At 44.6% G+C, this 14897-nt stretch overlaps 1 protein-coding gene across 1 annotated transcript in view; it reads right to left on the reverse strand.

Annotated features, from left to right (window-relative positions):
- Positions 1-14897, reverse strand: part of LOC120054367 (tumor protein 63-like) — a 70189-nt gene that overhangs the window by 15151 nt on the left and 40141 nt on the right. Inside the window, exons 3-8 of the mRNA XM_039001778.1 lie at positions 10350-10536; positions 8343-8458; positions 6231-6340; positions 2604-2728; positions 1285-1367; positions 658-782 (exon numbers count right to left, since the gene is read on the reverse strand). Coding sequence (XP_038857706.1) covers positions 658-782; positions 1285-1367; positions 2604-2728; positions 6231-6340; positions 8343-8458; positions 10350-10536 — 746 coding nt within the window. The remainder of the gene's footprint in view (positions 1-657; positions 783-1284; positions 1368-2603; positions 2729-6230; positions 6341-8342; positions 8459-10349; positions 10537-14897) is intronic.

The following is a 14897-nucleotide window of genomic DNA, read 5'->3' on the forward strand; positions in this document are numbered from 1 at the left end:
CGGTTCATGACCAGTTACCAAATGTAACACAACCATCCACTTTTCAATAACATGCAACCAAACAAGCGATCATGCTCAGTCAATGTCGTGTTGAATCCACCCCACCCCCCCCCCCCCCCCAAAAGAAACCACATCCAAAACAACATCTCACATGGACCATCTCCACTGTCAGCTTTCTTTGCGTGCTACAGTACAGTCCTTTATTTAAATCCAAACAATCTCCAAAAGAGCAAGTCAAGTAGTTAAGTTAAAATGTCATGTGTGAAGCGTGCAGAAAAAGTGTAGAGACAAAAAACAAGGAACCACACACTATGAAGCTAAGGAGGGTGGGCCTTACAGGCTGCAGGCCGGTCTGGGACCATGTGGGCCTAGGACTCTTTCTCAATTAATCTTTCCTTGATTCCTTGCATCCCGTCTCCTCAACCTCTTGTCTCCTCGCCTCCTTCTCAAAACAAAAACAATTGGAGAAGAAGAGGAGAGACCTTGGGACCTTCTCCTCCAATGTGGTTGGAGGAGAGAGGATGCAAGGAATCATCAATAGACAAATTGAGATAGAGCTTTACCTCAGTTTGGTTCAGGGGAGACGAGCAGCACTGCTAGGTGCTAGTGGACTCCAGTATGTGTCTGTCTGTCTGTTTGTCAGAGAGCTGTACTCACTGTTTCTGTAGGAGGTTCTGCTGCTGCTGCCTGTATGACTCGACAGTGTGCTGAGGCAGAAACTGCATGAGTTCCAGTGACTCTTTGATTTTTACCAAAATCTCATAAATTTCACGGCCTTTAATCTACAGAGGCAAAGAGAGAGAGGGGTTGGTTAGCATCTGGAACATACCACAAGATTAATATATTGTATACGATGTATACAATATAATGTATACATAGAGTGTATCAGGGTTGGTTTTGCCAGTTATGGACAGAGGACCTTTATTCTGAAGGTCAGACTCTTATTTTGAAACATTCCCCTAATTATTGTTTTTCTTTATTTAAAAAAAAATATTCATGAACCTTTTATTTAACAAGGCAAGTCAGTTAAAAACAAATTGTTATTTACAACGACGGCCTACCAAAACGCAAACAGGAATACAGGACAAAACACATGTTTTCTTTCTTCACGTATCCAACAAGACTGTTCTATGTTAATTGGTGTTGTAATTCTATTTCTATAGAATAGACTGTACTAACATCATCATGGGGTCAGTTAATTCCCTGGGGAAAAACCCAGGTAAAAGAACAGAGGACCGTAGACATACAGATATTATATTATCTATGGTGTAGACAGACACTTACAGGCAGACAAAACACTTCCTCATCAGTGGATCTTCTCTTCTTGACGGAGGACATCTGGATTCCATGGGGGGCCTGGCGGAAGGCTGGAGAGATGAAGAAAGGAGGACGGAGGGAGGAGAGGAGGACAGAGGGAGGAGAGGAGGAGTGGAGGACGGAGGGAACAGAGGAGGACAGAGGGAGGAGAGGAGGAGTGGAGGACGGAGGGAACAGAGGGAGGAGAGGAGGAGTGGAGGACGGAGGGAACAGAGGAGGACGGAGGGAGGAGAGGAGAACGAAGGGAGGAGAGGAGGACAGAGGCCTGGTCAGTACATGTAGCTAACTGGGCCGGTTACACCAGTTGGACATAATATTAGTTAGAACTCTACATCAGCAAGCATATAAGATGGAAAACGAGCACAGGGCAGGAAGAGAGAGACTACAACACAGGAGGAGTGAAACTACAACACAGGAGGAGAGAGACTACAACACAGGTCAGGAGGAGAGAGACTACAGCACAGGAGGAGAGAGACTACAACACAGGGCAGGAGGAGAGAGACTACATCACAGGGCAGGAGGAGAGAGACTACATCACAGGGCAGGAGGAGAGAGACTACATCACAGGTCAGGAGGAGGGAGACTACATCACAGGTCAGGAGGAGAGAGACTACAACACAGGTCAGGAGGAGAGAGACTACAACACAGGAGAAGAGAGACTACAACACAGGTCAGGAGAAGAGAGACTACAGCACAGGGCAGGAGGAGAGAGACTACATCACAGGTCAGGAGGAGAGAGACTACAACACAGGTCAGGAGGAGAGAGACTACAGCACAGGAGGAGAGAGACTACAACACAGGGCAGGAGGAGAGAGACTACATCACAGGGCAGGAGGAGAGAGACTACATCACAGGGCAGGAGGAGAGAGACTACATCACAGGGCAGGAGGAGAGAGACTACATCACAGGGCAGGAGGAGAGAGACTACATCACAGGGCAGGAGGAGAGAGACTACATCACAGGGCAGGAGGAGAGAGACTACATCACAGGGCAGGAGAGAGACTACATCACAGGGCAGGAGGAGAGAGACTACAACACAGGGCAGGAGGAGAGAGCCTACAGCACAGGGCAGGAGGAGAGAGCCTACAACACAGGGCAGGAGGAGAGAGCCTATAGCACAGGGCAGGAGGAGAGCGATAACGGGCACAGGAGAAGGGAGACCACAGCACAGGGGCAGGCAGCATACAGTAGGTGTGTGAGCGAGAAACAGAGAGAGAGTATAGTACGATCACAGCCAGTCAGACAGTCCTCCACCAGCTCCCAGCACTACTTACGGCGTTTCATACACTCACTGGTCTTTGTTCCGTCAGTAACATGTTGCTTGCGGATGCTGTCCTCGTCCGCCTTGCGGTCCCGGCCAGGACACGCACAGATCCTGGCCTCGAAGCAACGCCGACCAAGCACCTGACCTCTGCGACGTAGGAGAGACACAGTAACATCTATTTACCATCTATAGGGAGGGCTATGATACCAAAGTAGAGCCGGAGACATGTGGAAAACTATATAATATATTTCTTTACACTGACTGTACTAAACATTAGGAACACTGTCCTAATTGGTTCAATTCCAGGCTGTATCACAACCGGCTGTGATTGAGAGTCCCATAGGGCGGTGCACAATTTGTCCAGCGTCGTTAGGGTTTGGCCGGGGGTAGGTCGTCATCGTAAATAAGAATTTGTGCTTAACTGACTTCCCTATTTAAATAAAGGTTAAATAAAAAATTTAAAAATTCCCTTTTGCCCCTCAGAACAGCCTCAATTTGTCAGAGCAAGGATTCTACATGGTTTTGAAAGCATTCTACAGAGATGCTGGCCCATGTTGACCCCAATGCTTCCCCACAGTTGTGTCCAGTTGGCTGGATGTCCGTTGGGTGGTGGACCATTCTTGATACACACGGGAAACTGTTGAGCGTGAAAAACCCAGCAGCGTTGCAGTTCTTGACACAAACCGGTGAACCTGGCACCTACTACCATACCCTGTTCAAAGACTCTTAAATATTTTGTCCTTCCCATTCATCCTCTGAATGGCTCACATACACAATTCATGTCTCAATTGTCTGTTGACTTAGAAATCCTTCTTTAACCTGTCTCCTCCCCTTCATCTACACTGATTGAAGTGGATTTAACAAGTGACATCAATAAGGGATCATAGCTTTCACCTGGCCCCAGATCAGTCTATATTCTATATGGCTCAGACCATTAGCCTGGCCCCAGATCAGTCTATATTCTATATGGCTCAGACCATTAGCCTGGCCCCAGATCAGTCTATATTCTATATGGCTCAGACCATTAGCCTGGCCCCAGATCAGTCTATATTCTATATGGCTCAGACCATTAGCCTGGCGCCAGATCAGTCTATATTCTATATGGCTCAGACCATTAGCCTGGCCCCAGATCAGTCTATATGGCTCAGACCATTAGCCTGGCTCCAGATCAGTCTATATTCTGTATGGCTCAGACCATTAGCCTGGCCCCAGATCAGTCTATATGGCTCAGACCATTAGCCTGGCTCCAGATGAGTCTATATTCTATATGGCTCAGACCATTAGCCTGGCCCCAGATCAGTCTATATTCTATATGGCTCAGACCATTAGCCTGGCCCCAGATCAGTCTATATTCTATATGGCTCAGACCATTAGCCTGGCCCCAGATCAGTCTATATTCTATATGGCTCAGACCAATAGCCTGGCCCCAGATCAGTCTATATTCTATATGGCTCAGACCATTAGCCTGGCGCCAGATCAGTCTATATTCTATATGGCTCAGACCAATAGCCTGGCCCCAGATCAGTCTATATTCTATATGGCTCAGACCATTAGCCTGGCCCCAGATCAGTCTATATTCTATATGGCTCAGACCAATAGCCTGGCCCCAGATCAGTCTATATTCTATATGGCTCAGACCATTAGCCTGGCCCCAGATCAGTCTATATTCTATATGGCTCAGACCATTAGCCTGGCTCCAGATCAGTCTATATTCTATATGGCTCAGACCATTAGCCTGGCCCCAGATCAGTCTATATGGCTCAGACCATTAGCCTGGCTCCAGATCAGTCTATATTCTGTATGGCTCAGACCATTAGCCTGGCCCCAGATCAGTCTATATGGCTCAGACCATTAGCCTGGCTCCAGATCAGTCTATATTCTGTATGGCTCAGACCATTAGCCTGGCCCCAGATCAGTCTATATTCTATATGGCTCAGACCATTAGCCTGGCCCCAGATCAGTCTATATTCTATATGGCTCAGACCATTAGCCTGGCCCCAGATCAGTCTATATTCTATATGGCTCAGACCATTAGCCTGGCCCCAGATCAGTCTATATTCTATATGGCTCAGACCATTAGCCTGGCCCCAGATCAGTCTATATTCTATATGGCTCAGACCAATAGCCTGGCCCCAGATCAGTCTATATGGCTCAGACCATTAGCCTGGCCCCAGATCAGTCTATATTCTATATGGCTCAGACCAATAGCCTGGCCCCAGATCAGTCTATATTCTATATGGCTCAGACCATTAGCCTGGCCCCAGAACAGTCTATATTCTATATGGCTCAGACCATTAGCCTGGCCCAGATCAGTCTATATTCTATATGGCTCAGACCATTAGCCTGGCTCCAGATCAGTCTATATTCTATATGGCTCAGACCATTAGCCTGGCCCCAGATCAGTCTATATGGCTCAGACCATTAGCCTGGCTCCAGATCAGTCTATATTCTGTATGGCTCAGACCATTAGCCTGGCCCCAGATCAGTCTATATGCCTCAGACCATTAGCCTGGCTCCAGATGAGTCTATATTCTATATGGCTCAGACCATTAGCCTGGCCCCAGATCAGTCTATATTCTATATGGCTCAGACCATTAGCCTGGCCCCAGATCAGTCTATATTCTATATGGCTCAGACCATTAGCCTGGCCCCAGATCAGTCTATATTCTATATGGCTCAGACCATTAGCCTGGCTCCAGATCAGTCTATATTCTATATGGCTCAGACCATTAGCCTGGCCCCAGATCAGTCTATATTCTGTATGGCTCAGACCATTAGCCTGGCCCCAGATCAGTCTATATGGCTCAGACCATTAGCCTGGCCCCAGAACAGTCTATATTCTATATGGCTCAGACCATTAGCCTGGCCCCAGATCAGTCTATATTCTATATGGCTCAGACCATTAGCCTGGCCCCAGATCAGTCTATATTCTATATGGCTCAGACCATTAGCCTGGCCCCAGATCAGTCTATATTCTATATGGCTCAGACCATTAGCCTGGCCCCAGATCAGTCTATATGGCTCAGACCATTAGCCTGGCCCCAGATCAGTCTATATGGCTCAGACCATTAGTCTGGCTCCAGATCAGTCTATATTCTATATGGCTCAGACCATTAGCCTGGCCCCAGATCAGTCTATATAGCTCAGACCATTAGCCTGGCCCCAGATCATTCTATATGGCTCAGACCATTAGCCTGGCTCCAGATCAGTCTATATTCTATATGGCTCAGACCATTAGCCTGGCCCCAGATCAGTCTATATTCTATATGGCTCTGACCATTAGCCTGGCCCCAGATCAGTCTATATAGCTCAGACCATTAGCCTGGCCCCAGATCAGTCTATATTCTATATGGCTCAGACCATTAGCCTGGCTCCAGATCAGTCTATATTCTATATGGCTCAGACCATTAGCCTGGCCCCAGATCAGTCTATATGGCTCAGACCATTAGCCTGGCCCCAGATCAATCTATATTCTGTATGGCTCTGATTTGTGGTGCATAGCCATCTGTTTGGCATGACAACACAAACAGATCTGGGACACTGATGCTACACTCTGTTCTCTGTTGTCTTGATGCTTCTCTGTTCTCTGTGCAGATGTTGAATGACTCTGAGGGGACAATATAAAGTCGTATTGGAATGAATGTCTTACTCTCTGGTTTCCAGGGTGACGATGATGAGGATGGGGCGTCGGTTCATGCCTCCCACACAGCTGGAGTTACACATGAAGTTGTAGAGGATGGTGGTGAACTCTGTGCCCACCTGGAAGAGGATGAGGGGAACAATAACCACAACAGAATTTAATGAATAAAAACCTCAGGGGACTTGGAGATATTAACACACAGAGAGGTGATATTAACACACAGAGAGGAGATATTAACACACAGAGAGGAGATATTAACACACAGAGAGGAGATATTAACACACAGAGAGGAGATATTAACACACAGAGAGGAGATATTAACACACAGAGAGGAGATATTAACACAGAGAGAGGAGATATTAACACACAGAGAGGAGATATTAACACACAGAGAGGAGATATTAACACACAGAGAGGAGATATTAACACAGAGAGTAGATATTAACACACAGAGAGGAGACAGAGAGGAGATATTAACATACAGAGAGGTGTTTCACACAGAGAGGAGATATTAACACACAGAGAGGAGATATTAACACACAGCGAGGAGATATTAACACACAGAGAGGAGACAGAGAGGAGATATTAACACACAGAGAGTAGATATTAACACACAGAGAGGAGACAGAGAGGGGATATTAACACACAGAGAGGAGATATTAACACACAGAGAGGAGATATTAACACACAGAGAGGAGATATTAACACACAGAGAGGAGATAACACACAGGGAGGAGATAACACACAGAGAGGAGATATTAACACACATAGAGGAGATATTAACACACAGAGAGGAGATATTAACACACAGAGAGGAGATATTAACACACAGAGAGGAGATATTAACACACAGAGAGGAGATATTAACACACAGAGAGGAGATATTAACACACAGAGAGGAGATATTAACACACAGAGAGGAGATATTAACACACAGAGAGTAGATATTAACACACAGAGAGGAGATATTAACACACAGAGAGGAGACATTAACACACAGAGAGGAGATATTAACACACATAGAGGAGATATTAACACACAGAGAGGAGATATTAACACACAGAGAGGAGATATTAACACACAGAGAGGAGATATTAACACACAGAGAGGAGATATTAACACACAGAGAGGAGATATTAACACACAGAGAGGAGATATTAACACACAGAGAGGAGATAACACACAGAGAGGAGATATTAACACACAGAGAGGAGATATTAACACACAGAGAGGAGATATTAACACACATAGAGGAGACAGGGCTCTGAGCTGTGGCCAAAAATAATTAGGAATTAGAAAACTAAAATGGACATGAAACTTCTTGTGATGGTATATAAGGTCAGCCATTTTGGTCAGGCGGTTTGGTAAGCCAGTGGTCAGCCAGTGCTGTGACAAGACATTGTGTAAAACAATGCATTTGAATATTTTCTTGCACTGTTTGTTAGCTAGCCAGACAGTTTTAGAGGAGTGATTCCAATAATTCCATTGATTCCAATGATTCCATTGATTCCAATGATTCCATTGATTCCAATGATTCCTTTGATTCCAATGATTCCATTGATTCCAATGATTCCATTGATTCCAATGATTCCATTGATTCCAATGATTCCATACATTTTTCAAATTAACTGCCAATATGCCAACATTCCATTCATCAATGCAGTCAGTCTCCAGCCAGACACTGGCTGACATCAGCTGATGACAGGACTTATACAAGTTGTAAATGCAACAACTACTGATGTTGTATCATATAATATCAATCACAGCTTTCCAGGAAAACTCTAATGTAGACATCTATGGTCTATTTACATATATTTTAGAGGATATATACAATTGATATAAAACCCATTTAAACTGTATTTATAATTATATGACAATAATTATATTACACAATTTCTGATATATCACATGACTTACTTTTATTTTTCTGCATATTAAAATCAGGATTATGCCTCCACTGCCAATTCAATCCAATTAGACGGGATTGGATTTCTCCCTGACCAATATGGCTGCCATTTTCACATTCTGGAACCTTTGAGGGTTTATGACATAGGCCCCTCTGGTAATTTTTTTATAGGATCTCTATAGCTGTGGCCTGGTGGCAACGAGAGGGGCCTTTACCTGAGGTGGCTCGTAGGGGACCAAGACACTCTGACGGCCCGTGATGGAGTCCTCCAGATACTGAGAGTGGTTGTTACCCTCCACTCGGATCAGGTGACTGGGAGGGGCTATCTGACCTAAAAAAACACAGAAATGCCATATGCTTATCAAACAACCAAAACATGTTACGTGTTCATATCAAAGTAGATCAATAACTTATCAATGGTTTATCAATGGTAGTTTAGGCATAGTTAATAACGTCATGGTAAAGGTTAGTTAATAACGTCATGGTAAAGGTTAGTTAATAACGTCATGGTGCATGAAGCATCAGAGAGGTAAAGGTTAGTTAATAACGTCATGGTAAAGGTTAGTTAATAACGTCATGGTACAGGAAGCATCAGAGAGGTAAAGGTTAGTTAATAACGTCATGGTAAAGGTTAGTTAATAACGTCATGGTACAGGAAGCATCAGAGATGTAAAGGTTAGTTAATAACGTCATGGTAAAGGTTAGTTAATAACGTCATGGTACAGGAAGCATCAGAGAGGTAAAGGTTAGTTAATAACGTCATGGTGCATGAAGCATCAGAGAGGTAAAGGTTAGTTAATAACGTCATGGTAAAGGTTAGTTAATAACGTCATGGTGCATGAAGCATCAGAGAGGTAAAGGTTAGTTAATAACGTCATGGTACAGGAAGCATCAGAGATGTAAAGGTTAGTTAATAACGTCATGGTAAAGGTTAGTTAATAACGTCATGGTAAAGGAAGCATCAGAGATGTAAAGGTTAGTTAATAACGTCATGGTAAAGGTTAGTTAATAACGTCATGGTGCATGAAGCATCAGAGAGGTAAAGGTTAGTTAATAACGTCATGGTGCAGGAAGCATCAGAGAGGTAAAGGTTAGTTAATAACGTCATGGTAAAGGTTAGTTAATAACGTCATGGTAAAGGTTAGTTAATAACGTCATGGTAAAGGTTAGTTAATAACGTCATGGTAAAGGTTAGTTAATAACGTCATGGTAAAGGTTAGTTAATAACGTCATGGTGCATGAAGCATCAGAGAGGTAAAGGTTAGTTAATAACATCATGATACAGGAAGCATCAGAGAGGTAAAGGTTAGTTAATAACGACATGGTAAAGGTTAGTTAATAACGTCATGTAAAGGTTAGTTAATAACATCATGGTAAAGGTTAGTTAATAACGACATGGTAAAGGTTAGTTAATAACATCATGGTAAAGGTTAGTTAATAACGACATGGTAAAGGTTAGTTAATAACGTCATGGTAAAGGTTAGTTAATAACGACATGGTAAAGGTTAGTTAATAACGACATGGTAAAGGTTAGTTAATAACGACATGGTAAAGGTTAGTTAATAACGACATGGTAAAGGTTAGTTAATAACGTCATGGTAAAGGTTAGTTATTAACGTCATGGTAAAGGTTAGTTAATAACGACATGGTAAAGGTTAGTTAATAACGACATAGTAAAGGTTAGTTAATAACGTAATGGTAAAGCTTAGTTAATAACGTCATGGTAAAGGTTAGTTAATAACGACATGGTAAAGGTTAGTTAATAACGACATGGTAAAGGTTAGTTAATAACGACATGGTAAAGGTTAGTTAATAACGTCATGGTAAAGGTTAGTTAATAACGTCATGGTAAAGGTTAGTTAATAACGTCATGGTAAAGGTTAGTTAATAACGTCATGGTAAAGGTTAGTTAATAACGACATGGTAAAGGTTAGTTAATAACGTCATGGTAAAGGTTAGTTAATAACGTCATGGTAAAGGTTAGTTAATAACGTCATGGTAAAGGTTAGTTAACAACGACATGGTGCAGGAAGCAGCAGAGATGGCTAACAAACGTGTTTATATTTATGTTGCGTGTTTATATTAATATAAGAGAAATTGGTTTTCAATGGTGCTTTAGGAGTGTTTTAGATCAACTAACTAACCATCACTGAAGTCTACAAGGAGAGAATAGTGTGTAACTTTTATTGTTCATTTAGGAGAGAGACATATAACTAACTAACCGTCGTTGAACTCGCGGCTGAGTTCGTGGTTGGGGCAGCGTTTGACCACCTCGGTGACGTGCTCTGCCTTCTTGTAAACGGGCATGGCTCTGATGACGGCGCCCTGCGGGGGGTTGGTCAGCACCTTGATCTGGATGGGACACGTCTTGGCGATCTGACAGTACAGCTTCTTCAGCTCTGTAGAGTACTGGAGAGACAGAGAGGACAGGTCAGTACTGGAGAGACAGAGGACAGGTCAGTACTGGAGAGAGAGAGGACAGGTCAGTACTGGAGAGAGAGAGAGGACAGGTCAGTACTGGAGAGAGAGAGAGGACAGGTCAGTACTGGAGAGAGAGAGAGGACAGGTCAGTACTGGAGAGACAGAGGACAGGTCAGTACTGGAGAGAGAGAGGACAGGTCAGTACTGGAGAGAGAGAGAGGACAGGTCAGTACTGGAGAGAGAGAGAGGACAGGTCAGTACTGGAGAGAGAGAGGACAGGTCAGTACTGGAGAGACAGAGGACAGGTCAGTACTGGAGAGACAGAGGACAGGTCAGTACTGGAGAGACAGAGGACAGGTCAGTACTGGAGAGACAGAGGACAGGTCAGTACTGGAGAGAGACAGAGGACAGGTCAGTACTGGATAGAGAGAGAGGACAGGTCAGTACTGCAGAGAGGACAGGTCAGTACTGGAGAGACAGAGGACAGGTCAGTACTGGAGAGAGAAGAGGACAGGTCAGTACTGGAGAGACAGAGGACAGGTCAGTACTGGAGAGACAGAGGACAGGTCAGTACTGGAGAGACAGAGGACAGGTCAGTACTGGAGAGAGAGAGAGGACAGGTCAGTACTGGAGAGACAGAGGACAGGTCAGTACTGGAGAGACAGAGGACAGGTCAGTACTGGAGAGACAGAGGACAGGTCAGTACTGGAGAGAGAGAGAGGACAGGTCAGTACTGGAGAGAGAGAGAGGACAGGTCAGTACTGGAGAGACAGAGGACAGGTCAGTACTGGAGAGAGAGAGGACAGGTCAGTACTGGAGAGAGAGAGAGGACAGGTCAGTACTGGAGAGAGAGAGAGGACAGGTCAGTACTGGAGAGAGAGAGGACAGGTCAGTACTGGAGAGACAGAGGACAGGTCAGTACTGGAGAGACAGAGGACAGGTCAGTACTGGAGAGACAGAGGACAGGTCAGTACTGGAGAGACAGAGGACAGGTCAGTACTGGAGAGAGACAGAGGACAGGTCAGTACTGGATAGAGAGAGAGGACAGGTCAGTACTGCAGAGAGGACAGGTCAGTACTGGAGAGACAGAGGACAGGTCAGTACTGGAGAGAGAAGAGGACAGGTCAGTACTGGAGAGACAGAGGACAGGTCAGTACTGGAGAGACAGAGGACAGGTCAGTACTGGAGAGACAGAGGACAGGTCAGTACTGGAGAGAGAGAGAGGACAGGTCAGTACTGGAGAGACAGAGGACAGGTCAGTACTGGAGAGACAGAGGACAGGTCAGTACTGGAGAGACAGAGGACAGGTCAGTACTGGAGAGAGAGAGGACAGGTCAGTACTGGAGAGACAGAGGACAGGTCAGTACTGGAGAGACAGAGGACAGGTCAGTACTGGAGAGACAGAGAGGACAGGTCAGTACTGGAGAGACAGAGGACAGGTCAGTACTGGATAGAGAGAGAGGACAGGTCAGTACTGGAGAGAGAGAGGACAGGTCAGTACTGGAGAGAGAGAGATGACAGGTCAGTACTGGAGAGACAGAGGACAGGTCAGTACTGGAGAGGGAGAGACAGAGTGGTTAGGTCTAGCTAGGTGGAGTACAGAGAGACAGGTTAAAATACACAGGTCAGTACTGCAGAGAGACAGGTTAAAATACACAGGTCAGTACTGCAGAGAGACAGGTTAAAATACACAGGTCAGTACTGCAGAGAGACAGGGGGAGACAAGTTAAAATATAATACAATATATTAGAATTAATAACAGTGACCTTATAACCAAATATAATCAACACATTCTAGATTATAGCCTTCAAAACAAATGTCAATAATACAACTTAACAGGCTTAGCAGTGCCTTTAAAAATATCTGTTGCCTAGTTACCCTTCTGTTAACAGGCTTAGTAGTGACTTTAAACACATCTGTTGCCTAGTAACCCTTCTGTTAACAGGCTTAGTAGTGACTTTAAACACATCTGTTGCCTAGTAACCCTTCTGTTAACAGGCTTAGTAGTGACTTTAAACACATCTGTTGCCTAGTAACCCTTCTGTTAACAGGCTTAGTAGTGACTTTAAACACATCTGTTGCCTAGTTACCCTTCTGTTTTTCCCTGGAGCACAGAGGGTTAAAGACAGGCCTGTGATTATGGTTCTCTCACTCACTCACTCACTCACTCACTCACTCACTCACTCACTCACTCACTCACTCACTCACTCACTCACTCACTCACTCACTCACTCACTCACAGGGATTTGTGTTGAGACCAGGGTGTATGTGGATAGATGATACACGCCTAGTTAATGTCTCTTGGTATAGTGAGACCCTGGGCAGTAGCCAGGCACTTCCAGAGGAGTGGTGCCGTAATTAACCGCCCTGCTTTAACTCTGGGCCTGGTTTTCACCTTTCATCTTCAAGAGTAGGGGACACGACACAGTGTTTCCATTTGATGGTGAATGCCTGGCACCTCCGGATGGTGACTTATCTAGTACTTAACTCAATGACGCTGTATTGTATTTGGTCATACTGTACTGATGAGTCTTTTTGAGTCTTAACGATGAGGTCAGAGACAAAGATGGGGTTTGCAACATCCTGACCCGTACTTCCTGGTTGACAGAGCATCTGACTGAAGTTGAGGCATTGACCACAGGAATGGAAGTGTCCTGACAGGAAGTCCTGCACCACTAACAGCCCAACAGAAGTTGAATCCTGAGCTGGGCGGTATCCTGATGTTCACACCGTTTTCTGTACCATACCGAATCTACACACAAGGGGCATTATTTAAACTATGATTTATATTGTTTTAAGCAACAACAGCTATTTAGGGAACAGGGATCTCGATCCAGGAAGGGGATTGAATGTCCTCAGCTGTAACCATGAAGCTTGACATTAGGGAACAGGGATCTCGATCCTGGAAGGGGATTGAATGCCCTCAGCTGTAACCATGAAGCTTGACATTAGGGAACAGGGATCTCGATCCGGGAAGGGGATTGAATGTCCTCAGCTGTAACCATGAAGCTCTTATCCAGAGCGACTTAGTGAGTGCATATCTTTTCGTACTGGTCCCCCCGTGGGAATCGAACCCTGGTCCCCCCGTGGGAATCGAACCCTGGTCCCCCCGTGGGAATCGAACCCTGGTCCCCCCGTGGGAATTGAACCCACAACCTTGGCGTTGTAAGCGTTATGCTCTACCAACTGAGCAACACGGGACGGTCCAAAAGCCCTAAGTTGGATATAATTTATTAGATTTCTTATAGTTATACTTCAATTATACACAGAACAAATATCTAAATGCAACATGTAAAGTGTTGGTCCCATGTTTCATGATCTGAAATAAAAGATTCCAGACATTTTCCATTCGCACAAAAAGCAGATTTCTCTCAAATTTGGTGCACACATTTGTTTATGTCCCTGTTAGTGAGCATTTCTCCTGCCAAGATACTCCCTACTACACCTGACAGGTGTGGCATATCAGGAAGCTGATTAAACAGCATGATTATTACCCAGGTGCACCTTGTGCTGGGGACAATAAATGGCCACTCTAAAAATGTGCAGTTTTGTCACATAACACAATGCCACAGATGTCTCAAGTTTTGAGGGAACGTGCAATTGGCATTCTGACTGCCGGAATGTCCACCAGAGCTGTTGCCAGAGAATGTAATGTTAATTTCTCTACCATAAGCCACATCCAACATACTTTTACAGAATTTGACAGTATGTCCAACTGGCCTCAAAAACGCAGACCACGTGTATGGCGGTTTGCTGTTTGCCCCATGGTGGCGGTGGGGTTATGGTATGGGCAGGCATAAACTACGGACAACGAACACAATTGTATTTTATCAATGGCAATTTGAATGCACAGAGATACGGTGACGAGATCCTAAGGTCCATTGTCGTGTCATTCATCACCTCATGTTTTTAGCATGATAATGCAAGGCCCCATGTCGCAAGGATCTGTACACAATTCCTGGAAGCTGAACATGTCCCAGTTCTTCTATGGCCTGTATACTCACCAGAAATGTCACCCATTGAGCATGTTTGGGATGCTCTGGATCGCCGTGTATGACAGCATGTTCCCGCCAATATCCATCAATTTCACACAGCCATTGAAGAGGAGTGGAACACCATTCCACAGGCCACAATCAACATCCTGATGAAGGAGATGTATTGCACACCCCTACTCATTTTTAAAGGTATCTGTGTCCAACAGATACATATCTGTATTCCCAGTCATGTGAAATACATAGATTAGAGCCTAATGCATTTATTTCAAATAGACTGATTTCCTCATATGAACTGTAACTCAGTCAAATCCTGTTGAGTTCACATTTTTGTTCAGTATAGTTATAAGCAGTGTA

The sequence above is a fragment of the Salvelinus namaycush genome, chromosome 10 (genome assembly GCF_016432855.1).
Source record: "Salvelinus namaycush isolate Seneca chromosome 10, SaNama_1.0, whole genome shotgun sequence".
NCBI classification, from domain to species: Eukaryota; Metazoa; Chordata; class Actinopteri; order Salmoniformes; family Salmonidae; genus Salvelinus; species Salvelinus namaycush.